This window comes from Cylas formicarius, unplaced genomic scaffold (assembly GCF_029955315.1).
Source record: "Cylas formicarius isolate icCylForm1 unplaced genomic scaffold, icCylForm1.1 PGA_scaffold_6__28_contigs__length_40554024, whole genome shotgun sequence".
Taxonomy (NCBI): Eukaryota; Metazoa; Arthropoda; class Insecta; order Coleoptera; family Brentidae; genus Cylas; species Cylas formicarius.
This window is the reverse complement of record NW_026844347.1, coordinates 39,945,475-39,970,595: the sequence shown is the minus strand read 5'-3', so window position 1 is coordinate 39,970,595 and position 25,121 is coordinate 39,945,475. Positions and strand designations below refer to the sequence as shown.

The following is a 25,121-nucleotide window of genomic DNA, read 5'->3' as shown; positions in this document are numbered from 1 at the left end:
GCAATTATACACATCCTGTTCCTGTATTTCTCTTTTGTATGTAACGCAGTAACCGAACATACGGTTTAAACCTTTGCATAGGTCCGTATTTATCTTCAATTCATCGGGCTGGTGTTGGTAAATAATATCCAAGATTGGTCTTCTAGGTCGTTTATATGTAGCATTATTTGTTATTAACTCAGACAGTACTTTAAAATTTATAGCAAAAAAGGATCATAGACATAGAACTTCTAACTCGACAGCAGGGTTATCCTGTCCGTAATGGTCTTCGAAGTTCGGCAACACCATGCCTTTATCAAATACAAAATATGATTATATTCCGACACTTATATATAAAAACAGTAGTAGTTAACAGGTAATTATAAATTTCAATTTAACAACGGAGACGCATTTGAATCCAATTGGTCATTAAGTAATAAATCCGAATATCTCATTTTGTTAATCGCCACAGCTTCCAACAAATGAATGATTATGTAAAATATCAAAATTATCGTCAAAGTTGTACGTTTCTATAATCTACCTTTTTGTCCGATATAAATTTTGGAACAAGACCCGCATTTCAACTTGTAGACTTCGGATTTTTGAGTTTTTCGTAATTTAGATTTGTTTTTTAGAAAATGTCTTATGGTGTTTTCAGTTTTAAAAGCAATATTAATACAAAATTTTCTTGCTAATTTCTTCTGTGGATTTTATGGTTAGAGTTCAGGGTTATTTGAGACTGCTTTTTAGTTATAATCTTATATATTAAAGAGGGGTCGTGACCATTGTTAAAAACTACTTGTTTTATAATATTTAATTCTTTTTCAAAATTTTCTGTAGAAAGTGGTGCATTAAGTGTTGCTAAAAGCATCTTGTGTGTGTCAGGGTGATTTGAGTTATTATGTATTATTCTGCTTGTTCTGTAGTTTCGTTATAGTTAAGTCCAGAAACTTTAGAGAGTTCTTTTGTTCCGTCTTTATGGTCAATTGTACGCCGTTATGTATCGAGTTAACATGATTCAAAGGTGACTGCAGTTGTCTTTCGGTTTCAGTGAAACAGGCAAAACATCATCTATGTATTGTAAGAATTTATTAATTTAATTTAAATTTTTAAATAAAGAATAAAACGTTGTCATTAAAATATGAATGTGAATCGGTAATAACTGTTATGATTTGTTTTTGATATAATTCGGTGGGATCACATCGTATACTTTGTGCCATCAAACATGACTTCAAAGTATTTAGGTAAATCTGGACTAGCATTAACGCTTTCAGCTATCAGCAGATTTAGTTTTGGTTAGTTTTATAAACTTCATCTGTACCAGCCTCGCATACTACGCAAAATTACGTAAAAGTCGAATTTTGATGCGATCCATGTTATTATTTAAAATCCAGAAGGGAAAAACAAATTTGAAGAGGTATACGTTCAAGAATAATCGTAAACCTGATAGGATTGCCCAATCCCATAAGACATACGTTCGCCAAGATTATCGATCGCACATGGTCGCTTGTGACGTAGGCGAAGTCCTCTGACGGTTTTTGTGTATTCTGTCAATACATTTGAAGGCGTATTAAACCGTTGTACTTTGGGTTCTTTGAACAATTAAAACAATTTACACTAGTGAGTAGTGCGCTTATGTTTGTGTTAAATGTATTTCTGCAAAAAAAAACTTGGACAAAACAGTGTTTTTAAGCTTTAACAAATACTTTAAAATTGTATGTGCTTGAGTGGCGAGAACTGAATAGACACAAAAATTGACGAAAATTGGAACTCACGAAGAACTTCGTGGAAATGATATCAGAGTAATGGATTACACTCGTCACATTTGTTCGTCAACCAACGTCTCGAATTAAAACCATGAATGATAACTGAATATTTGGCAACAATGGAACGGGAAATTTAGCTGCGGGATGGAAGAAGAAATTTTGTCCGTGTTTCCGATGCGCGCAGATATGCGGCCCCCTGCCGTCAGCTGACCGAACCAAGTGCGACGGCGAACGGAAACGTCATACACGACCCGCACGTAATCGGCGGCGCGGACGTCAGATGGCGCGACCGCGCCCGCGAAGCTTTCCCACGTCCGTTCGTTGTAAACAAGATGTTAAAAGCGAACCCGATGGTTTCCTGCGCCGCGTCGAACGAAACGCATTCAACAGGCTAGTGCCGCAGCGATTCGGGTTTCGCGATGTTATCGTGGCACAGAGTAGCGCCGTCGCCGCGTGTCGAATTCCGGACGAACCGTCATTATCGGTTACGTTCTGTGCGAGCAAATTGAAAATTGGGTGTCATTGTTACGACGATAAAGGGCCCCGAGCTATTTAAACAATGCCCGGCAGTGTCGGCCGTCGCGATTTTAGTGAACGATCCGCGTAAGATCGAGTGCTCGCGCCCCCCCGCGCCCGCCGCCGGCCCGCGACCGTTTCGAGTGTCGGGTACTCGAAAAACGAAAAAAAATCAAGTGGGCACCGAAAACGCGAGTGCACTTCCGCGTTTCCGAACCGGATTTATCCGAAAACCGTCTGCGTGGAAACATTTTTCGGTAAATAAAACATGCCTGTTTTTTTTATCGCGAATGCAAATAATAAAAGTTATAAATAGACACGGTTCGTAAGTGTTAAGATCACGTGAATGCAAACGATAATATATTTCCTATTAACATCGTCGCGAGGCGGCACGCAACGATCGTAATAATAATAAGCAAAATAATAATAATAATAATAAAAGTAGCGAGGACTTTGAGATTCGGCGGCGGCGGAGGCAGCGACCACGATCGGAATTTTTAACTTATGGTGAGTCGACTTCTTTTATTTAAACATTTCGCGTGTGTATTTTTAGCGCCCAAGGTCGCCGTAATTCTACCAGCCTTATATTTTATTGGGTTATGTACCATTGCGAGTCGCAAAAAGTCGCGTCCAGTAAAACGGATCGGAAACGAAGTCGCCATTCTAGAATGCGTCGTTCCAGTTTGGATACAATGTAGGCACAATGTTCGGCACTGAAAAAACACGAAACCGACACCAGACGATCCGCCCGCGGTTAAACGGCGTAAAACGACTTTGGTTAGTTTCGCGAATAGCCGCCTTGATTGTTAAAGATCTCGCATCGATTTTTCGCGAAGCCGAAACAATCGCCAAATTCGCCGCAGAACACTTCTTGTTTTCGTGGTCATCGTTTCGGCTTGCGATTTTTCGCGACAGATCGAATTTGAAGGTTAGAAAATTTAGCGAAGATGGGTTTGCAGGTTTTATGTGTCCATTTTGCGGTTTGTTTTTGTGTAAAATGAGGCGGTACCAGCTAACGACCCGTCCGACGCGCCGACATCCTATTAAGCTGATTAAATACGGTTTAATCGTTGACCCAGAAACATTAAAGCAAACGTCTACGACGAAAATTACATAAAAGTTACGAAAATATTTGCCGTCCGACATGTAACGTATCTAAATCAACACGGGAAAGCGGGAGGATTTACGTTATTGAATGAATACATCCGCGTTTAACGTTTGATAAACGCCAGTTAATTTTAGAAAAAAAAAGTCACGGCGAAATAATAACTCCATCAAAGCCGGCCGCGCCTTATCAGATCTTATCGCGGATGACGTCGGCCTTAACAGTTCGCCCAAATTATAATAATCCCGTTTTGGGAACGATATACCGGGCGGCACCAAAATTACTGTCGGCATTTCAGTCAAACAAGATGGATTTATTCAAATATCTCGAGCAGCGTGCGTGATGGAAGAAAATCTTAAATACAAAAATTTTAGCTCCCGATGTGGCCTATAACACTGTTGAAACCGATTAGCCATATTTTTCACGAATTTTGATTTACGGTTTTTGATGGACTTTGAGTATCTTGAGCAGCTAACATAGCATTTTGTTTGGATAATCACTCGTTATTTTATATATTATTATTTTTAGTACTTATTTAATAATTATTGGGACGTGGCGTAGGGTATGGTCTCAGGTAGGGTAAATATAATACTATTGCCATCAAGTTTGGCTTTTACGTGTTTTACGGCATTCTACCATTTTAAATATACAAAAATCAACAAATACTTATAAACTAGAAATCTCTATTTTTGGATATATTAAAGAACGTATTAAAAAACAAAAAATGTATTGGGCATACAAAACAACTATTTATAGGTGGTAGGTAAATAATAATATGTATTTATATGTACCCTCGAATGTATATAATATAAAAAATGCATATTACTACATATACTTAAATCTTTATTTTACAATTTTACCATACTTTCTAATTTTTTTCTGCGGGTATCATTTCTTTTTAGACTAGCGTTATATTTTGCTTTTAAATTTCTGAAGTTCATACGAATTATCGTTCTCAGCTTACAAGAATCTAACTAAACTAAATGGTAATTCTTTTTCTGTTTTAAATATTTTTTTTGCAAAGTTTTTTACCATCCCTTGCCCTTTTCGAAGGGAATCACCATGATGGGATTCAAAATAAAAGTTCCATTTTATAATTTTTTTGAAAAAATGATCAGAAGGCTTTATAAGGCCCCCTACGATAACTGTTGTACCCAAGAGGGAATGCTGTAATGATGATCTGTGGTAATTTTATAAGTATAATCTCCTACATTGGGGATACCTGTAGAATATTTTTATCTGGATTAAGTTTGTCCTCTCTTCTACATCGAACTATCCATTCGTTCCGAACAGTTCGGGATACTAGATCTTTCCCTTTGGGAAAGCGATGAAAACTACATTTTCGAGAACTTGCTTTTTCGTCAAAATAGTTGGCACATTTCGTTCCAGGCTGACGTAACTATTTTTTGATGTAACTTATCCCACAGAAAAAGGTAAAACAAATGTATTTCTTACCTTTACCTATATTATTATGGGTAATATTTTGAGCTTACCTCCCAACTAATAACACCGCTAATAAGCGGCACGAACACAAAACTTTGAAGTCTTTGTTTAAGGTTAAAAATACTGTTTTTCGCAGTTCTCGCCACTCAAGCACATACAATTTTAAAGTATTTGTTAAAGCTTAAAATCACTGTTTTGTCTAGGGTCTCACTACCTAAATTAATTTAATTGTTCAAAGAACACAAAATACAACGGTTTAATACTTCAAAAACTCCGCTTACGTCACAAGCGACCACGCGCGATCGATAATTTTGGCGAACGTATGTCTTATGGGTTTGGGCAATCCTATTAGATTTACGATCCTTGGGTGTGGACTTGTTCCTTTTCGTCAAATTGTCTCGTCGATAGCTGCAAATTTAAGACCCCCGTTAATTTTTGAAATACGAAAGTTTTGGTTTTTCAATTTGCTGCGCACCCTGTACATTTTTTAAAAATTGTCAAGAATGGATGTTTATGGATCCGAATTTTCCTGTTCCAGATTTTTTTCGGTAGTATAACTGGTTTTCGATTACTAATCTTTCTCTTGGACCCTTGGAAACGCGATTTTTAATTTTTTTAAAATACCGCAGAAAAAGTTTGGACAGTGGCGGCACGCGAGGACATTTTTAAGGCGTCCTTAAAACGGGGAATTGTTAATTTCATCAATAATTTGTTCACGACGAACTTCAAGCATGCACTGTAACAGATGATTCTGATTCTTTTTGATAGTGCAGCTTAGTAATTTATGAGATTTGCTTGACCTTTAAACGTCGATCACTCAACAATATCTTCGGTTATACCTCCACTGGTCGACCAGTTCTTGAATCATCTTCAAGGAACTCCTGCCCCATTCAGCCTTTCTTTAATAATTTTAGGTGCTAACCCTTCTTTTGTCAAAAACTTTATGACTGCTCTATACTCAATTTGAGTTATTTGCAAAATTTTTTCGGACACGTCTTGTTTAAAATGCTGTCAATCAAAAACTATTTGACGCAAGACTTCAATTTTTTTTTCGCAGACTACTAAGATATATATTTAAAAGAAGACAAAGTTTTATCTTGATACTGGTGCTGCATCTATGTCAGGCCGGGAAATTTTGGCGCTAACCTCGTAACTGTAACTAGAAATAAACATATAGGCAAAATTATGATGAAACAGTGATTTATACTTAAAATCTAGACATCACGTATTCCCTCAACATAGTTTGTCGTATAGTAACTATGCACGCTGTTAAAATATTTTACCTTATCACAGATGTAACTTATACATAAAAATATTTGCATCATAAATAATTCCTTGTTTAACCGTCATGACATTAACAACATTTGACATTAGGTTTACAGGAGCGTATCTGTTTCACTTTAAGATCGATCTTAATGCTCTATTTTGAATTACTTAAGGTATTTGCTGTACGTGGAAAGACTATGGCTTATTCTACATATAAATCCTACTTTTTGTGAAAATTTTCTCATTACATAATCAGCATGATGTCGTAGCGTTAGTTCTGAGTCTAACATGAGTCCAAGGTACTCAATTTTATTTTCGCGTACTGGCATGTCATTTATTTCAATTTTTATTTTTTCTATATTGACAAAATTTAGTCTTTGACGCATTAATATTAAGTTTGTTTTTACCTAACCATTCACATATTCGGTTCAAATCACAGTTACTACTACGTTGATTGATTCAGAAAACAACTCTGAAATTTTGTATAATTCGAGACAAATCAGAACAAGAAATATTGTAGAAAGGTTATTTTGAGTGTGGAAAAGACGTTTCCCTTATTTGGTGAGAGGGTTTTGGTTAGAAACTGCTCGCGTGATGGTCCTGGCTTGTGCTGTTTTATACGATATCGGCATTGATTTTGGGGAGAACCCAGAAGAAGTTTTGGCGGAAGAAAGAAATGCAAATATACCAGGAAACTGACTCAAGGTTATGCAGTTCGTCTTGCATTGACTGCTCATCGGTTTACAGAATGAGATACTTTTATTATATTATATAATATTATATATTATAATCTAACCTATTATATATAAATATCCTTAATACTATATATATATGGCACATTAACAATTAGTAATATAATTAGTAATATAAAAAAAGCTGCCTTTCTAATTTGGCATTAACAATCATCTCCTTAAAAAGATCATTCAAGTCGCCACTCGATTTAGGAACAACTTTTTCTTTTCGCCTGTTTGCTTAAAGGTGTCGATGGAACTTTTTTTTTTTTAACGAAAAGGGGACCATCAAGACCCATATATTTCAACACAGCCATAAAAAATGTAAACGTATATCAACGACGTATACCCGGTTGCCTGTAAAGGTCAAATCAGGGGCCGCGATTTTGGTTTTCGATTGTTTATGGGCCGTCACTTAAATCCGACGGCCATACGGTCCCAACCCACGTCCCGGGAACAATCGGGAATGGGAGGGTCGCAAACAAACGCGAAAGCAAAAATAAACGGAGACTGTTGACACAAAGCGGGAGCGCAAACCGATACTGCTTGACGTCTGACCAATTAAACTCGTGAGTTACTGCCGTGTGTGTCTACAAGTCGCGTTTCTCGAGAGAGAAAAAAAAAATGGAAACACCCTCGTCGGTACCTTGGTATGGGATCGTAAACAATAAACGAATCGCAACCCGTATTGCGCGCGAGCGTTTGCCTGGTTGCGGGACTCAGGGGCTCGTTTAATTGCAAAATTTCTGTATACGGTCTTGAGAAAGTACGAACTTTCGGGATTTTAAGTGAAAAATTATGGACGTACTTAATTGTTCCGAATTTGGGAGAGCGTCGATAAAAACATTTAGTAACACATTTTTTACGAAACTTCTGTTGGCTTCTGCCAATCATCTAACCCTGAATCTGTTATTAAGGCTTCTTCTCTATCAAAGTCCGTGGAAAAATCTGTCACCCCTCGTGACTCTAAAATTCCTCGTCTCTACGCACTTCCAGAGATTCCACACACCAGGATTACCCCTCCGACCTATTGATACACAAATTTTCCATTAATATCCTAGATGCAGTCAACTTTATTACTAAAGCTTGGCAAGAGGTGACGGCAGAAACAATTCAACACTCCTATCGTCAGCCACTACGTTTCAAACAACAATTACGTTTACAAGCGAGGAGTATGCAAGATTTTTTGGTGATGCATCAGGATTTGCCTACAACAGCAGACTCGACGGAGGGAGCCATATTACAACAAGCAAGAAAGGGCGAGGAAGAGCACCAAGAGCAGGAAGAAGATGAAGAAGTTGATCTGGGACCACCACCAAACATTCAACAAGGCCCATATTCAATTCAGTATGGATCATGGGGAAGATGCCCCTCTCGAAGAAATGGCGAAAATACAAGCCAAAGAACGAAATGCGTATTGGCATACTAAAAAAATTCAAAAGAGAGTGACCGATTATTTGAAACTTCTGGAAAAATAAATCAGTTTAATACCATAACTATGCAGGACCTAAAAGTAATAATAAGAGAATTAAAAAATGTGACTGGTGATGAGTGTGGTATCTCAAAGAGTTTATTGATTGATGCATGTGCAGTTGTCGGAAATCGATTGTTGGACATTGCGAACACGTCCCTACGAGTGGAATTTTTCCTGAGGCATGGAAGACATCAATGGTGATCCCTGTACAGAAGGTTCCGAACACCAAGTTATGTCAAGAGTTTAGACCAATTAATACCGTTCCAGTTCATGAGAAGGTTCTTGAGGTTGTGGTGAAACAGCAGCTGCAAAGCTATTGTGAGGTAAACAATATTTTAGTGCCCGACCAGTCGGGCTTTCGCTCCAAACATTCATGCGAATCAGTAACAGATATACGCCAATTCAAAGCATGTTGAGTGTTCTTAATTTCTTGTCTGTAAAACAAAATGTAATGTTTAATGTCTATGTATTTAAAATTAAACGGCGTGTTCACAATTATGTTTGTGAAAAAGTTACCTATTTCGGAGACATTCATTCTTACAATACAAGGAATTGTGGTAATTTTATGTTAAGAGAATGTTATTCTAGTCAAGTACAAAACTCTATATTACATAAAGGCCTAAACCATTTTAACAAATTACCGCATGATATTAAAAACTGTGACACTCTTAATGAATTTAAAATATTTTTAAGACGCCATGTATTGTCAAAATTCTGATTTTTCTGTGTTTGGCTTTTGGTTTCCGTTTATCTGGAATTTGATATTTTATATTTAGAATTTGTATTTTGTATTTTTTATGTAGCATAATGCTAAATAAAGATTATATTATTATTATTATTTTTTATAAAAAAAAATGTAAGTAATCATAAAAATACGTCTTTAGCGTTCTTTCGAAAAAGTTTTAAGCAATACACAAACCTGCAACAGTTGTTTTGTATTTTTTGAAGGGGTATTAAGCGATATGACAATGCAGGCATAATATATGACTCGCAGAGATGTTTCCTAGCTTTAAAGCTCAATACATGTTTACTGACGTATAGGGTCTTAAGTAAAAGGTAAGTTCTTTTGCCTAAATGTGAAGAGTAGCTCCGGCATTTAACTTAAAATCATGTATCCCAATATAAAATATACAGTAAAAATAGCGGCCCCAAGATTCATCCTTGAGGCACCCCTGATTCCAGTCCACCAACTTTCGACGCGCCTGGCAAGTGGATGCAAAAGAAGGCCAGATAGCTCAATGTATTGCAATTTAGCCTTTTAGACTTGTCAATTGTCAATTTTCCTATTTTTGCATAATAAAATCTCAAAAACTAGATGTAAGACCCCTCTCCCTTCTGTACTAATCTTTATACTCACACCGGGGTCGTAGAAATAATGACCTGCGAATATCTCTGTCTTTCGCACTTAAAATATCGATCGACTCACCTGTAGAAAGATAGTTTTCGTTTGGCACCACGTAATTGGCGCAGTCGGTAGGATTAAGGATTTCATGTGTTGCACCACTCCCTGGTCCGCCTGAGCTTCTATAGAGTTTAGGCGAAGCTGGACGATTCTCGTTCCTCGATTTTTTCGACCTATGAAAACGTCAATCCTACCGCCTGCGCCAACAAACATTTCGGCCTTTGGTATTTTTCACATTTTTCGAGTTGTAGGGACTCGATGTGGGGACACCAAACCTAATAAATGATTTTCAAAATTTATTTGCGGAATGAAGCCTGAAAACTTTGAATTTCAATTAACTCTGATTGTTTACGATTATTGTAATTTTTAAACCGATATGATGTGTGTCCGAAACGCCGGAGCAGATCTCGATAATAACAATAAACACGTAGTCACGTAACCTGTATCCGTAAAAGGCGACGTTATTTATGGTCAGCGAGTGGTAAACTTCTTTCGCCAGACTTTATTTTTAGAAGCACCCTGACCGTGAACAGTTCGTCACACAAAACGGAATGAATAAGCGGTCCGGCTATATTTTGAATTATACACAGTTCGACCTTGCAGCCTTACGCGCCACCTTTAGCCCTCCAAACTTCTGTATTCCCAGTGTTTATTACCATCATCGTCATCATCATTAAGTGCTACAATCGCGGGTGGGTCTTGACTGACTGAATTTTTTTTCCATCCATAGTCAAAAGGGATGTCCCTTTGTAGTGGAGCGCCGTAAGGCACAGAAATGGTAAAATCTCGGACTGCATTGTTAAAACCTCAAATAAAAATGTTAAAAAAAATTGGCCGATCTCGATTACAACGATTTTTATAAACAATTTACTGAAAAATGAAAGGCGCAAGGGGGAAAAATGTTTTTGATTTAATTTTATATGTAATAAATTATGTTTGCAGAGTAAATTCAATGTTAATTTAGTAGGTTTTCGCAAAAAAAATGATTTACAAAAGAAAATTTAATTTAATCTTAACTATATCGATTATTGTTCATTATTGTCGTCGTCGTCGTCGATTTCGTTGACGTAGATTGTAGGTAAAGGATTAGTACAGCTATCACCATTGCATTCTAAGCAAGCTGCAGTGCAGTTTAATCCACTGCACCCACAAGATGCTCCACATCCTGTTTGTAGTCTGTATAAGTGAGACGCGTATCACGGAGGACATCGAGGAGCGTGAGTTTAATATCGATGGATATACTGCCATTGTTTCATTTTCCAACAGCAGACATACTGGTGGTAGCATACTATACATCAGGAATGGTATCAACTTCAAACTTTGCTTTAAAGACGCAATGGACTACAGCTACTGCGCAGTTGCCGCAATAGTCCTCTTTGAGGGGGAGACGGTGTTAATAGGATCACTATATAGATCACCGAATGGATATGTCAAAGAGTTCTTAGATTATTTTGTAGAAAAATTAATTGACCAGAAACAAGGGACATATTTTTTGGGAGATTTAAATATCGATTATTTGAAAAATAGTAATGACTCCAAAAAACTTCAGTCCGTTGTTAATTCGACTGGTTTTAAGCAAATAGTAACAAAGGAGTTACACGAGTTACCGTAAGTTCAGCTACACTAATCGATCAGATAATAACAAATGACTTCAACGTAGAGGAGATCCCGAGAAACTTTCCTGTCATCAGTGACCACGAAACTATTTGCGTTCAAGTGGAAGTTCGAAGCAAGACACTAGTAAGTGAGGATGTTTATATCAGAAATCTGAGTTCTCAAAGTATTAATCAAATACGAGAAGCACTTATTGGTAAAAATTGGAATTATACATCCACGGATGTTAACAAAATATATGTGGATTTTATAGGAATTGTACAGAGAGCGTTTGATAGAATATCTCCGCTCCGCAAGACCCAACCAAGAAAATATCCCTGGTTTTCATGTGCGACAGGACAGGCGCAACATATTAGGGACATTGCTTACAAAAAGTTAAAATATACCAAAAGTGAAGAAGACTGGGAAGAATATAAAAGAAAAAGAAATAACGTTATTTCTGTTATCAGAAATGAAAAACAAAGATACTATAACCAAAAAATTGATGATTGCAAGCGAAATGGAAAGAAAATGTGGCAGACATTAAAAGGACTTGTTGGAAATAAAAATAAAAAAGCAGATTTTATCGATATTGATTTTGGACATTACACTGCCAAAGAAGAAGAAAACATGAATAACTTTTATGCCTATAGCTTAAATGAAATAGCAGAGAGTATAGAAAAGAAGCAACGGCACTCTGTGTGTGACGTGGTCAGCTGTAGCTTGTCTTGCTTTAAAAAAGTAACGATATCGGAGCTTGAAAAAGCTGTAAAAAACCTAAAAAAAAGAAGTACAAGTGACTCTGTTCTAAATATTAAGCTCGTCAAGGATTTATTTTGTGTAATAGGTTATCCGTTGTTATATTTGGTGAATGCGTCTTTGAGTACCGGAAAAATCCCTGACAAACTGAAAACAAGCATCATAGTGCCCATACGTAGAGTGTCAAAACCGAAAACACCAGGTGATTTTCGACCAATTAACTTGCTGCCAGTAGTGGATAAAATCCTGGAAACGGTAGTGTGTGGGCAGTTGAGAGACTACCTGGAGCGGAACTGCGTACTCTACAGTGGACAGTCTGGTTTCAGGAGCAAACACTCGTGCGAATCTGCGTTGCAATATATGTGTGCAGTGTGGCGGAAAGACATGAATGAATCAAACCTAATTCTGAGTGTCGTTGATTTTAAACGTGCATTTGAGACTGTATCAGGTTTTAAAAAACTCCTTTGTTAACTTATTTGCTGGCGACACGCTTATTTCAGTGTCTGGAAACGGTTTTAATGTCAATTTTCGGTATATATAGTAGCAGGTAGTTTGTAAATATTACATTTGATAAAGACACGGTGTTGTCGAAATAATTTTCATTTGGAAATATATAATTTCGTGAAAATGTGAACTTTTAGTTCTTATTATTTTTTTTTATTTTTTTTTTAAATTAGTTGTTGTCTTACGTGAGGTTTCTTAGAGACAGGCACAAGAGAAGAATCCGTATTTAAAACACTGCTTGACCTCATCACATCAATGACTGATATCGCATACCTGACAGATCTTGATGCGTGGCTTAATGATATGCGTCTCGTCTATTGCCAACATTTAGAAAATCTTCATGGTGTTCGTTAAAAGATTCCAGGACACTTTGACATTGGACTGGCTGTTAGATCCTTTTTCATGGCAATATCGTCCCAGAGGAAATAAAAATCAAAATAGCATTCCATTTGTCGCTGCGACCACGCTGCTTATTATAAGGTTGTTCGGAAAGTCATTTCGTTTTTTCCCGTCAGAGGACTTAATTGCGTTTTTTCGAAACCAACTTCACACTTAAGCCGCATAACCATTATATGTCTTGAGAGCTGATATTGCAAGGCTTGTGTGTGAAAAAGTTCTATTAATTCTACGCAGTAGTTTTTGGTTGGTGCCCTTTTAAATATGGAGAGCAATAAGCAGCATTTTCGTCGTATTTTACTTTTTTACTTCAGAAAAGGTAAAAATGCTGTCCAAGCGAGAAAAAAATTGACGGATGTGTATGGAGAAGGCGTGTTAACAGTACGCCAGTGCCAGAACTGGTTTGCAAAATTTCGATCCGGCAATTTTGATGTCGAAGATGCACCACGGTCTGGAAGGCCGGTCGAAGCTGACAAAGATGCGATAAAGGCATTAGTTGATGCAAATCGGCGAATAACCACACGAGAGATCGGTGAGAGATTAAATTTGTCGAATTCGCCTGTTTATGGCCATTTGAAAGGCATGGGCTTAACCTCGAAGCTCGATGTGTGGGTGCCCCATGTCCTTACGGAGCGAAATTTGTGTCGTCGCGTTGACGTGTGTGATTCGCTCCTCAAACGTCAAGAAAATGATCCATTTTTGAAGCGGATTATTACTGGGGACGAAAAATGGGTTGTATACAGCAATGTTAAACGCAAGAGGTCATGGAGCGGAAAAGATGAACCGGCTCAAAGCGTGTCAAAAGCCAACATTCACCAAAAAAAGGTGATGCTCTCCGTTTGGTGGGATGTCAAAGGAATCGTTTTTTTTGAGCTTTTGCCGGACAATACAACGATTAATTCAGAAGTCTATTGTCATCAACTGGACAAATTGAATGATTCACTTAAAGAGAAGAGGCCCGAATTAATCAACAGGAAGGGTGTAGTGTTCCACCAGGATAATGCGAGACCTCACACAAGTTTGGTCACTCGCCAAAAACTTTTACAGCTTGAATGGGACGTACTGCAACATCCACCATATTCTCCAGATCTGGCGCCTTCCGACTACTATTTGTTCCGGTCCCTGCAAAATTTTTTGGATGGCAAAACCTTTACCTCAAATGAAGATGTCAAAAACCACCTGAACCAGTTTTTTGCCAGCAAGGACCAAAACTTTTATGAGAGGGGAAGTATGTTACTGCCAGAAAGATGGCGAAAGGTGTTGGACCAGAATGGCCAATATATAATTTAATAAAATATTTATTCATTATACGAAAACTGTCTTTCATGTTCCCCAAAAAAAAACGAAATGACTTTCCGGACAACCCAATAATAACAGAAACCATTCGCAAGTTTTACCTATATTGTTTCTCTCAATTTGATTGAAATATATTATTACTATAAAGTTGCGTTTTAATTGTTCTCCCTGGTAAAAAATCCTAGTTTGGAATGCAAGTTTAAACACCAGAACCGACCAATATAGCACACCATAACTAAATCTATTAAAATAATGAAACTGTTGTTCCTAAGTTTTAGGAGTGTATAAAAAAGGGGGCGGTAAAAGAAATTAACTTGATAATCCCCCTTCCGCAAATTTAGTCAGTAAAATGAATAAGTAAAATCAATTTCCAGTAAGTATTTTGATACAATTTTGATAGTAGTTTTGATTTGATTCTCCCCACACAAAAAGAAGTCGCAAGGGGTCAGGTCTGGATACCTGGGTGGCCAATATATAGGAGGTGAGGAGGTGCACCGTCATGTTGAAAGTATAGCTATAGCTATTACCCGCTCTTCTAGAATTATATATGGCCAATAATTTGGCCTAAAGACCTGCACGGCATGGCTAAATGGAATTCCAGTGTTTTCCTCCATACCTCTTTTGGAAGTACTCGGGTTAATTTCTATTTCTCCCAGAACCGTTAGTTCTTCCAGCTCTCTATCTCTGGCTAGGCTTCTATACGTTCTAGGCCTCGGTTTTGTAAAGGATCCTTATTATTGTAGAAGACTGTAGATTTTTGAGCTAGGTTGCGTACTTTCCGGATATCTCTGGAAATATAGATTTAACGCCGTCTGTCGTTTTCCTTACTTTCAATGCAACATTTTATCATGTCGTACTTTTCGAAGTTTTCAAACATTTCTATAACTTGACGAAGACCGCCGCTTTTGACACTTGGGCTCATGGAAATTATATTATCTGATCATAGCTATCTAGATCGATACCGTAAAACTGCGTAGGTCAGAGTTAAATACAGCCTACTATGGTAATTGTTAAAAATTACAGATATCTTTGTAAAAAGTCATAGAGGGTTTTTAGAAACGTACATTTTTAAGAATCACCCTGTAACTCAGAAACGCTTTGACAAATCACTATGCGGTTTTCAGTTTTCGACTTCTCTCTTCTCTTTCTAGCTATGCTGCAAATGCTTAAAGCCGTAGAGGCCCCCAATGATGACATCACGTGTTGCCCAATACCGTTTGGGATTTGTGATCGTATTTCGCGCACCGGCTAAGCCCTCGATATTCTCTTCATCAAAACTGAATTTAAAACCAGAAGGAATTTTTGGAATCGATATTTTTCTCGAGAATAGTGCCCGAAATTTAGAGACTGAACATATTGTAGTACTATTGGTATTTTATTTGTAAAATGTGCGCAGCATCTTGATATTGTTTATGGTGTTGTCATATACGTGTATGTTTTCAAAAATATATTTTTGCAATATTTGTAATACCACAACCTTTTATTAATAATTTTTAACAAAATTGCCTGTTAATAATAACAACAACACTCAATAATGTTTTTGAAAAAAAGTAGGACATAGAAACTAGGTAAATTGTTGAATCTTGAAGGATGCTTCGGCCCTTTTCCTCACATAGCTGCGCACCCTTTGTTGTCCATGTTTCTTTTCTTTTCAGGAATAAAAAAAAAACTATATTACTCTAATAATAATTTCTTTATTAAACATTTATTTTTGTTATTTAAAAATGCTAAATGGTATTTGGAAATATTATTTTTTACGATATAATAAGTAAGACAAAAACGAAACGGAAACTCAAAACTACGTTTTATTTACAAAAATGACAGAGTTTTTAAGGCACATAATCGAATTCTTGGTCGCACTCAACATTTGGGTCTTCATCGGCCAGTTCACCAGTCGGCCAATCAAAAATTTTGTCATAAAATCTCATATACTCTTCACCCGTTTGATATTTTCGATTTTCTTAGGGTTTAGGGGAACATTTCCCTTCGGGTAAGCCTGTAGAACTGGCCAAGAAATAGGAGCCGATTTATTCCTGGATATTTGAAAAGTGTCTTTGCTTAAACCATCAATGAAATTTTGCGAAGTGACTGCACCTTTTTTGCTTTGATCATATTGAAATGCCATAAAGAAGAGGGCGGAAAGGTATGTTTCATCATAGAATAATACCAATCAGGCAGGTATCTTGGTCACTGCTGATGTCTGTCAAAGCCATCCTGGACAGTTGTCTGAGAAAAGGTATAGTTGGTCCACATCATCATTAAAGAAGTTCTCCAGATAATTGACCACACTTGATTTGCTCATTTATTTCCTAATCCTTCATGGTAGACGTAAAACACAGTTTCATTGGTCTTAAGATTTTTTATGCCAAAACAATCGACCCACAGTTGTCTTTCTTAAATGTTTATTTGCGCTCTCTTCAAAGTATTCTTCCTTTTTTCAGGTCGACTTGCGGATACGTTGAGGGAGGAGCCCGGCCATGAACATCGGCCTGGCTTCTCTGCTGGTTACGTTGCTGCTCCAGAGTCCGGTGTACAATCCGCAAGCGCTCCGGGCGGACGCTCCCCGACCACAGCTCATTTCCGACCGCCTCCACAGGTCCACCACCTACGGGCCCTTCGAAGACGCCACGTTCGCCCCATTGGCCGACAATCAGCTCGAGATCGGTGATGGGAGAGACGATGGGCTCGTGTTGTCTTCCTCGGTGTCTTCGGCTGATCTCGGGGCTAATTTGACGGTAGGCGATCTGAAGAAGGAGCGGCCACGGGGCAAGACCAAGCTGGTGTTGGGCTACTTGACCGCAGTCAAGGGGGAGTTGAAAGAGAGGCAGGGCCTGTCGATATCTGGGGCGATTTCCATGGCGATAGACGAGGTAATGCGCCTGGTTTGGGAACTCTCCCGCTATTCCTTTTGTTAGAAATATCAAAAGAACTGAAAAATAATAATAAGCATCGAAAGGCCAACAAAAATAAAATTTGGGTTTTAGGTTTGGCAGGCAAATTTTTGAATAATTCAGAATTTGGGAGAACCAGGTCAGAATTTCTGAGAAACCAGTCGGAATTTCTGAGAAATAAATCAGAATTTCTAATTTATGTAAGATTTTTCGGGAAAATGAGTAATAATGTCTCAGTATCAAAATTTATGAGAAACATGTCAACAATTTCTGACTTAAGTCAAAATGTCTGAGAAACAAGTCGGAATTTTTGAGGAACCAATCGGAAATTCTGGAAAATAGGTTAGAATTTCTGAGTAAAGTCAAATGTACTGAAAAACGCGTTTGAATTTTCCAAGAACAATTCACAACTTTTGAAAAGCAAGTCAGAATTTGTGGAAAATAAATCAGAATCTCTGATTTACGTCAGACTTTTCTGGAAAATAAGTAAGAATTTCTCAGTATCAAAATTCATGAGAAACATGTAAACATTTCTGACTTAATTCAAAATTTCTGAGAAACAAGTCGGAATTTCTGAGAAATAAATCAGAATTTCTGATTTATGTAAGATTTTTCGGGAAAATGAGTAAGAATTTCTCAGTATCAAAATTTATGAGAAACATGTAAAAATTTATGACTTAAGTCAAAATGTCTGAGAAACAAGTCGGAACTTTTGAGGAACCAATCGGAAATTCTGGAAAATAGGTTAAAATTTCTGAGTAAAGTCAGATGTACTGAAAAGCGCGTTTGAATTTTCCAAGAACAATTCACAACTTTTGGAAAGCAAGTCAGCAGGACAATAAATCAGAATTTTTGATTTATGTCAGATTTTTCGGGAAAGTAAGTACGAATTTCTCAGTATTAAAATTTCTGAGAAACATGTACAAAATTTCTGACTTAAGTCAAAATTTCTGAGAAACAAGTAAGAATTTCTAAGACACAAATTAAAAATTCCGGAAAATTTCTATGTTAACTAAGAATGTTTGAAAACAATTCAGAATTTGTGGATAATAAATCATAATTTTTTTAAGTAAGAATTTCTGAAAAAAAGTCAAAATTTCTGTGAAACAAGTCTGAATTTTTGAAAAACAAATCGGAAATACTGGAGAATAAGGTATAATTTGTGAGTAAAGTCAAATTTTCTGAAAATCAAATATGAATTTCACATAAACAAGTCACAAGTGCGGAAAATAAATCAAGATTACTAAGTTAAGTAAGAATTTCTGAAAAACAAGTCAGAATTGCTATAAAATAACTCATAATTTCTGATTGAAACTAGATTTTTGTTAAAAGAAGTAAGAATTTCTGAAACATAATTCATAATGCAGGAATCTAACTCATATTTTCCGACTTCAATCAGGTTTTCAGAAAATCGAGTCAAAATTTCTGGAAAATAACTCATAATTTTTCATTTTTTACCGATTTTCAAAAAATAAGGAAGAATTTTTGACATAAAAGTCAGAGACATTGTGAAGGGAAACGTCAGATATACAGTATTATGAAATGCCACCATCGTTCTTAAGGGAGATAGCGGAGATCTAGTACTGTGTCAGAGTTATAGGCAGGCATAGACGAGCAAAAAATATTTGACATAGTGCAGAAAGGCGTTTTTTTTTTCTCAAAAAATATTGAATAAGCGTTTTTTTTAAACGAACTTCTTTTCTTTTATAATAAATCTTCTGCCGAGCGTTGGCGCGGGTATTTTGAGACACCCTGTATTTAACAGGTCTCGAGGTGAGGTGTCACCACATAATAAACTAACACAAATTTATTGGATATTTGTCTTCAATATTAATATATAAAAAAATTTGAAATTGGCCAAATATTATGTTTTTTTTTTCATAGGATGTTGTGTATATGTAATCGCCTCGTCGTTTGCGGTCATTAATAATGAAACAAACGAAATTCGTAGCCGACTGTAAAATAGCGACCCGGTACCGCGATAAAACTCGGCGTTCTATTAATAGACGGACTATTTTTGGAACGGTACGCCTTTTATCAGATCCGAACGAGTTCCAGTCAATTGCGGATAACCCATTACGCACCTTGCGTGGTTACCGTAGCAACCGTTCGTTTTACCGGACTTTTACGAACGATTTACGCCGTTTCTTTTAGTCGGCCGGCCGTCACACGTCACTCGCTACTTTGATATACACTTTACGTGGCCGAACGTACCGCACTGTTGCCGCTAAAAAAAAATTCAATCGAGCGCCTTTCAAAATAAACGTTTTTCCTATTTCGGTGCAGAGGAAAAAATACGCTGCATTTACGGGGTCGGTCAAGAGTTTCCGGAATTATTAAATTTAGTTTACGGGGGTTTTCGGCACACTTCGTTTTTGAAGCATCGACAAACAAAAACTTTATTAAGGAATTATTGATTTTAAATAATTCTTAAACTCTAATGACAACGAAAATTACTTAACGATAAAGAAAAAATATTTTATAACGCTTTCACGAATACACTCACGAGGCGAGGCCGGAAACTTTTCAAGTTACCCTCGTATATCCTACGTGTGCTCCATTCCTACGTTAAGTCCAATGGCTTGTGTTTACTGGGTAATATTTAATTTTATTTGTGAGTCTAATGACCAGCTATCTTTTTTGTGGTCTTCCTTTTGATCTTTTCCCCTCAGGTTTTCCATCTCTTGTAATCTTTGCTAATCTGTGCTGTTCCTGTTGCGGCTGCTGTTTTCCTTACTTGGGTATATCTTCTCTTGGTAAATATCACAGTGGCTTGTCACATATACTCCTGAGTATCTTCAGCTTACATCTAAGATACTGTTAGACATTCAGTTTTCCGGGTTAATATTGCCATATTGTATTGTTTTTCGGTTTTATTAAATGTGTGTAACATTTTTTGTAGGCTGTCTTCGCTATTAGATATCAGTACCGCATCGTCCGCGTAACATAGATTCGTGTATACTGTGTCATTACGTCCACGAAATACACGAAGATAGGGTTGTTGTATTCTATTAACTTTTCCACTGACTGGCGAATTATAAAGATGGCATCTGTTGTTGTTGTTATTTCGAAAACCTTGCTGTTCTTCGCATGTCGGAATTGTTGCTCTTAGTTCTTCTGCTATGATTTTGGTGACAATTTTCGAGATTGTATTTAGCAACGACATTCACCTATAGTTTGATGGCTTATTCTTGTCTCCTTTTTTAAATATTAATGTAGTCAAACTTTTATTCCGCCCTAGAAGTATCTTCTTTAATTATTTAGAAAATTCAGAGTCTGCCAGTCGACAAAGAAGGTGATGGTCACCATCTTTTGAGATTGTGAAGGAATTCTTTTTATAGATTTTAAAGTAACTAATACCACTGTCAATGTTGAATATCACGCAACATTATCACATAAATTGCGAGACTGAATACGTGTGAATCGTCGAGGAAAACTGACCAGAGGCGTGCGTCTTTTGCACGATAATGCACCTGTCCATACTGCTGGTGTTGCACAAGCTGCCATTTTAGGGTACGGGTTCCAACAGATAGATCGTCCTCCCTGTACTCCAGATATGGCCCCCAGCGACTATTATTTGTTTAGTGGACGGCGGTTTAACGACGATGTTGAGTTAAAAGAGGCTGTTTTAGTTCATTTTGCAGACAGACGAAAAGAATATATTTTTAAAGGCATTTAGTTAAGTTAAGGGGATCATATTGAAAAATAATAAAAAAATGTTACTCTACTTTGTTTCTTTCGTATTCAGGCCCGCAAGTTTTGGCGCTGCCCTCGTATATCAATATTTGTAGGTGTCTTTTTTCTAGATAAATAACGACACGTCTATACTGCCCGACGTGACGTTGGAGCTGAAATGGAACGACACCAGGGGCGACACCGTCGTCGCCACGAAAATAATGACGGACATGATGTGCGAGGGCGTGGCCGCGTTCTTCGGACCGGAAGGTTCGTGCCACGTCGAGGCCATAGTGTCACAGGCCAGGAACATTCCGATGATCAGTTACGTGAGTGTCCGTCGGGAAAAAAGAACGCCCTGTTAAATGAAATAAATATTAATCATCACGAAATCAAATCGTACGATTTGGTTAATTTGAAAACTTGACTAGTTTTTTTTTGTATAAGTATCGACAAAACAAAGGTTATGTTGACTAAGCTTAATTTTCAAAAAATTTCTAATGTTTTTGCCCCAAATATTTACGTCTTCATTCCACCAATCGTTGGGACCATTTTTAATTTCTGTTGCAACATGAAATGTTATAGAATGTGTTTTTAAACGTTTTCTTTTTTCTATAAAATAATAAGTCAGAATTTCTAATAAACAAGTTATAATATCTAAAAAACAAATCAGAATTCCTGAGCCACATGTCAGAATTCCTGAGAAAAATGTCAGAATTTCTGAGAAACATCAGAATTTTTGAAAAATAGGTTAGAATTTTTGAAAAATAGATAAGAATTTCTGGAAGAAATGTAGAATTTCTAAGAAATATGTCGGAATTTATGGGAAACATGTCATAATTTTTAAGAAACAAATAACAGTTTCTGAGAAACGAGTCAGAATTTCGAAGGAACAAGGGAGAATTTCTGAGAAACATTAAAATATCTGAAAAACCAGAGAGGATTTCTGACTATAAATCATAATTTCTGAGATATGCCAGAATTCCTAGTAAACAAGTCGCACTTTCCGAGAAACATAAGAATTTGTGAAAATAACTCGGAATTCGTGACACGAGCCTCTCGTAAGGGGGATTGGGAAACGAAACATCGGATATACAGGGAAATGATAAGGACTGGATGGATAATCTCTAAACTGGAGGACTCCAAAATATTGATAAACATTTTATAGTGCACATAATAATAAAAATTAGCAGTTTTAAATTTTTTGATATGACAAATACGAATGTGAGACTTGTTTGTTTTTCAGAATTTCCGACTTTAATTTAAAAAAAAATAGGACATTAAAAGCTTTGTGGATTTTTTTATATTTTAATTTTATTTTCAATTTTTTGATTTATTTGATTCTACAATTACGAAATGGAAACTTCATCATATTATTTGGGTAAATGGAATCATTTTTTTTTTTTATCTGGGCGCTTTCGTGGAAATCTTTATTAACAACTTTAATCAGTCCGGAATTAGTGTTTGGTGACATTTTTTAAATTATATATAATATTAAATTACGATTGTGTGATACAATATTTGTGTTTGAACTCCTGCCTTCGGCAACTTGTTTCAATTTTTGAGGTTAAGGTAGGCGCGAAGTATACTTTATATAGTAAAATTTTGTAAGTATAATTTTGGTTCGATACTTTTTTTAGCATTCGGCTAATTATAAGGGTCGAATTTTTATAGTTGGTTAAGCTGGAGGCACAAATTTTTCCCCAAGGTAAAATATTTCAAAAAGTAGATATGAAAGGCCGGTTGACGAGCACGTGAGTGTCCGTCGGGAAAAAAGAACTCCCTGTTAAATGAAATAAATATTAATCATCACGAAATTAAAATGGTACGATTTGGTTAATTTAAAAACTTGACTAGTTCTTTTTTGTATAAGTATCGACAAAAGAAAGGTTATGTTGACTAAGCTTAATTTTCAAAAAATTTCTAATGTTTTTGCCCCAAATATTTACGTCTTCATTCCACCAATCGTTGGGACCATTTTTAATTTCTGTTGCAACATGAAATGTTATAGAATGTGTTTTTAAACGTTTTCTTTTTTCTATAAAAATCCTTTTTTCCGTTTCTGTGAACAGTCGATCCTGTTTTATGTTTTGAAGCCTCTTAACAAAAAATTGCGGTAGTTCAGGCATATTGTCTTCAAATATACCCGTCACAACTGTTGTGACCGGAAAAATAGCATCATAGATCCGGTATGCAATGCTGTTCGTGGTGGTTAAAATTTTCGGGATAAATTAGTTGCCCGTCGAAGTTCCGCTACAGACTCGTATCGTGTTTTATATATTTTGTTTTGCATGTACCCCGAAAAAAACTGAAAGATGAAAGAATTGGTCTTAAAAGTCCGGAGTTATGACTTGGGCACCATCTTGCTCAAGGTGTATATCGTTATAATATACTAAGGGAATATCTTCGAGTAGTTCTGGAATTACTTCGTCAAGTAGATCTAGGTATCTACTTAACATTATAATAACATAATTTTTATCACAATAATAAGACGTTATTATTTAAAAAAAAATCTATTTTTATGCTGTTATAATATCGAACTGAGGTGGCTTTTACTTGATGAAAATCCATCTTTTTTATTCAGTACACTCCTCAGTGGATAATAAAATTTTTACTACTAATACACTTACATACAAAAATCGATACCTGTCTCACCTGCGCAGTACCTGGGTCCACCTGGGCTTAGTGGGTCGCCACCTCATGTATAGTAGGTATAGGGGCCTCAATGTACAAAAGCCCAGGTCTGGTCAAATACATGCAGTTAGCCGCCTACTGGCTCTTAGACTATCACCCTGTTGCTTTCTTTGTAAATGGCGCCTGCGGAAGTTTTTTTTTTCCAAAAAAAAAAACACCCTGTACATTGCAGAAATGCTCCGATTACAAGGCGTCGAAGGTGCCGACGTTTGCACGGACCGAACCTCCGGACACTCAGGTGACCAAGTCGATAGTGTCTCTGTTGGACTACTACAATTGGCACAAGTTCTCGATTATTTACGAGGAGGGATGGGAGACGGTCGCCCATTCGCTGGAGAAACAGGCCGCTGACAGGAACATGTCGGTGCAGCACAAAAACTTCGCGATGGACAAGCACAAATGCTGCGAGCAAGGGTTCCAGTGCTGTTGGACCGGGTTCTGGTACGAGTTCATTCAGAGCACCAAGAATAAGACCAGGAGTGAGTCAAATTAAATTTGTACTTCTTGTCCGGCAAAATGTTAAACAGTTTAATTTTATTCGTTCTTTTTACATGAAAAAAAAAAACGGTACGGCAAGTGTCGCTGCACAATATGTTAATTTTTTTTTATCATTTTACAAAATTGAAAACGTTTCCTTTAAAAAAATTTTAAAGCACCTTTTTGCCAACATCGAGCATTTTCTGTTCATTAGGTAATTAATTAAAATATTTTACTGCATAATGGACGTAGTTTCTTTGTCCAATAGCCAATTGGTGTCGCCGTAAAAAATATATAAAACAGTCTGTGTTGAGTACTAGTTTGTTTGATAAAAATGGCAGAAAGCTCTTGAACCACCCTATAGAAAAACATATAACAAAACGTAAGTACTTCCTACTTTGGAACAGTTTTTTTAAACTAATGTTGTCGTTCACCTGTCAGATTTCGTACATTTCTGATGTAATTTCGGTGCCTAAAAAAATGAATAAAAAAAAACGTTTCTATGTTATAGATAGATACCATTCTCAAAATTAAATAAAATTAGTCAGGAGTCAGAATTTCTGACTATTATTCAGAATTCCTGAGAAACAAGTCAGAATGTCTGACTACAAGTCAGACTTCCTGAGAAACATGTCAGAATTTTTGAAGAAACATATCAGAATTTCTGAAAAATTGGTCAAAATTTATTGAAAAAAATGTCAGACTTTCTAACAAGTCAGAATTTCTCTCAAACATCAGAATTCCTGAAAAATTGATTATAACTTCCGGAAAAAGACAGCATTTCCGAGAAACAAGTCAGAATGTCTGACTACAACTCAGACTTCCTGAGAAACATATCAGAATTTTTGAAGAAACATATCAGAATTTCTGAAAAATAGATCAGAATTTATTGAAAAAAAAAAACTCAGAATTCTGGAGCAACATATCAGACTTTCTAATAAGTCAGAATTTCTCAGAAACATCAGAATTCCTGAAAAATAGGTCAGAATTTGCGGAAAAAGACAGCATTTCTGAGAAACAAGTCAGAATTCCTGAGAAACATATCAGAATTTCTGAAAGATTGATTAAAATTTATTTAAAAAAAACTCAGAATTTTTGAGAAACATGCCAGAATTTCTAGCAAACAATTTTATTGCAACAAAAGATTGCTGAAT

General features: G+C 36.5%; 1 protein-coding gene across 5 annotated transcripts in view; it reads left to right on the top strand.

Annotated features, from left to right (window-relative positions):
- The first annotated feature begins 2,045 nt into the window (after positions 1–2,045).
- Positions 2,046–25,121, top strand: part of LOC132702835 (receptor-type guanylate cyclase Gyc76C-like) — a 41,695-nt gene continuing 18,619 nt past the window's right edge. The window contains exons 1-4 of one of the 5 annotated variants that reach the window (XM_060671650.1): positions 2,046–2,518; positions 16,672–17,100; positions 20,928–21,125; positions 23,663–23,969. In XM_060671650.1, coding sequence (XP_060527633.1) covers positions 16,708–17,100; positions 20,928–21,125; positions 23,663–23,969 — 898 coding nt within the window. In that variant the 5' untranslated portion in view covers positions 2,046–2,518; positions 16,672–16,707. Of the gene's footprint in view, positions 2,769–2,807; positions 3,039–8,551; positions 8,604–16,671; positions 17,101–20,927; positions 21,126–23,662; positions 23,970–25,121 lie in introns of those variants that run through there. The other 4 variants (XM_060671648.1, XM_060671653.1, XM_060671651.1 and 1 more) reach the window with 4 other exon arrangements.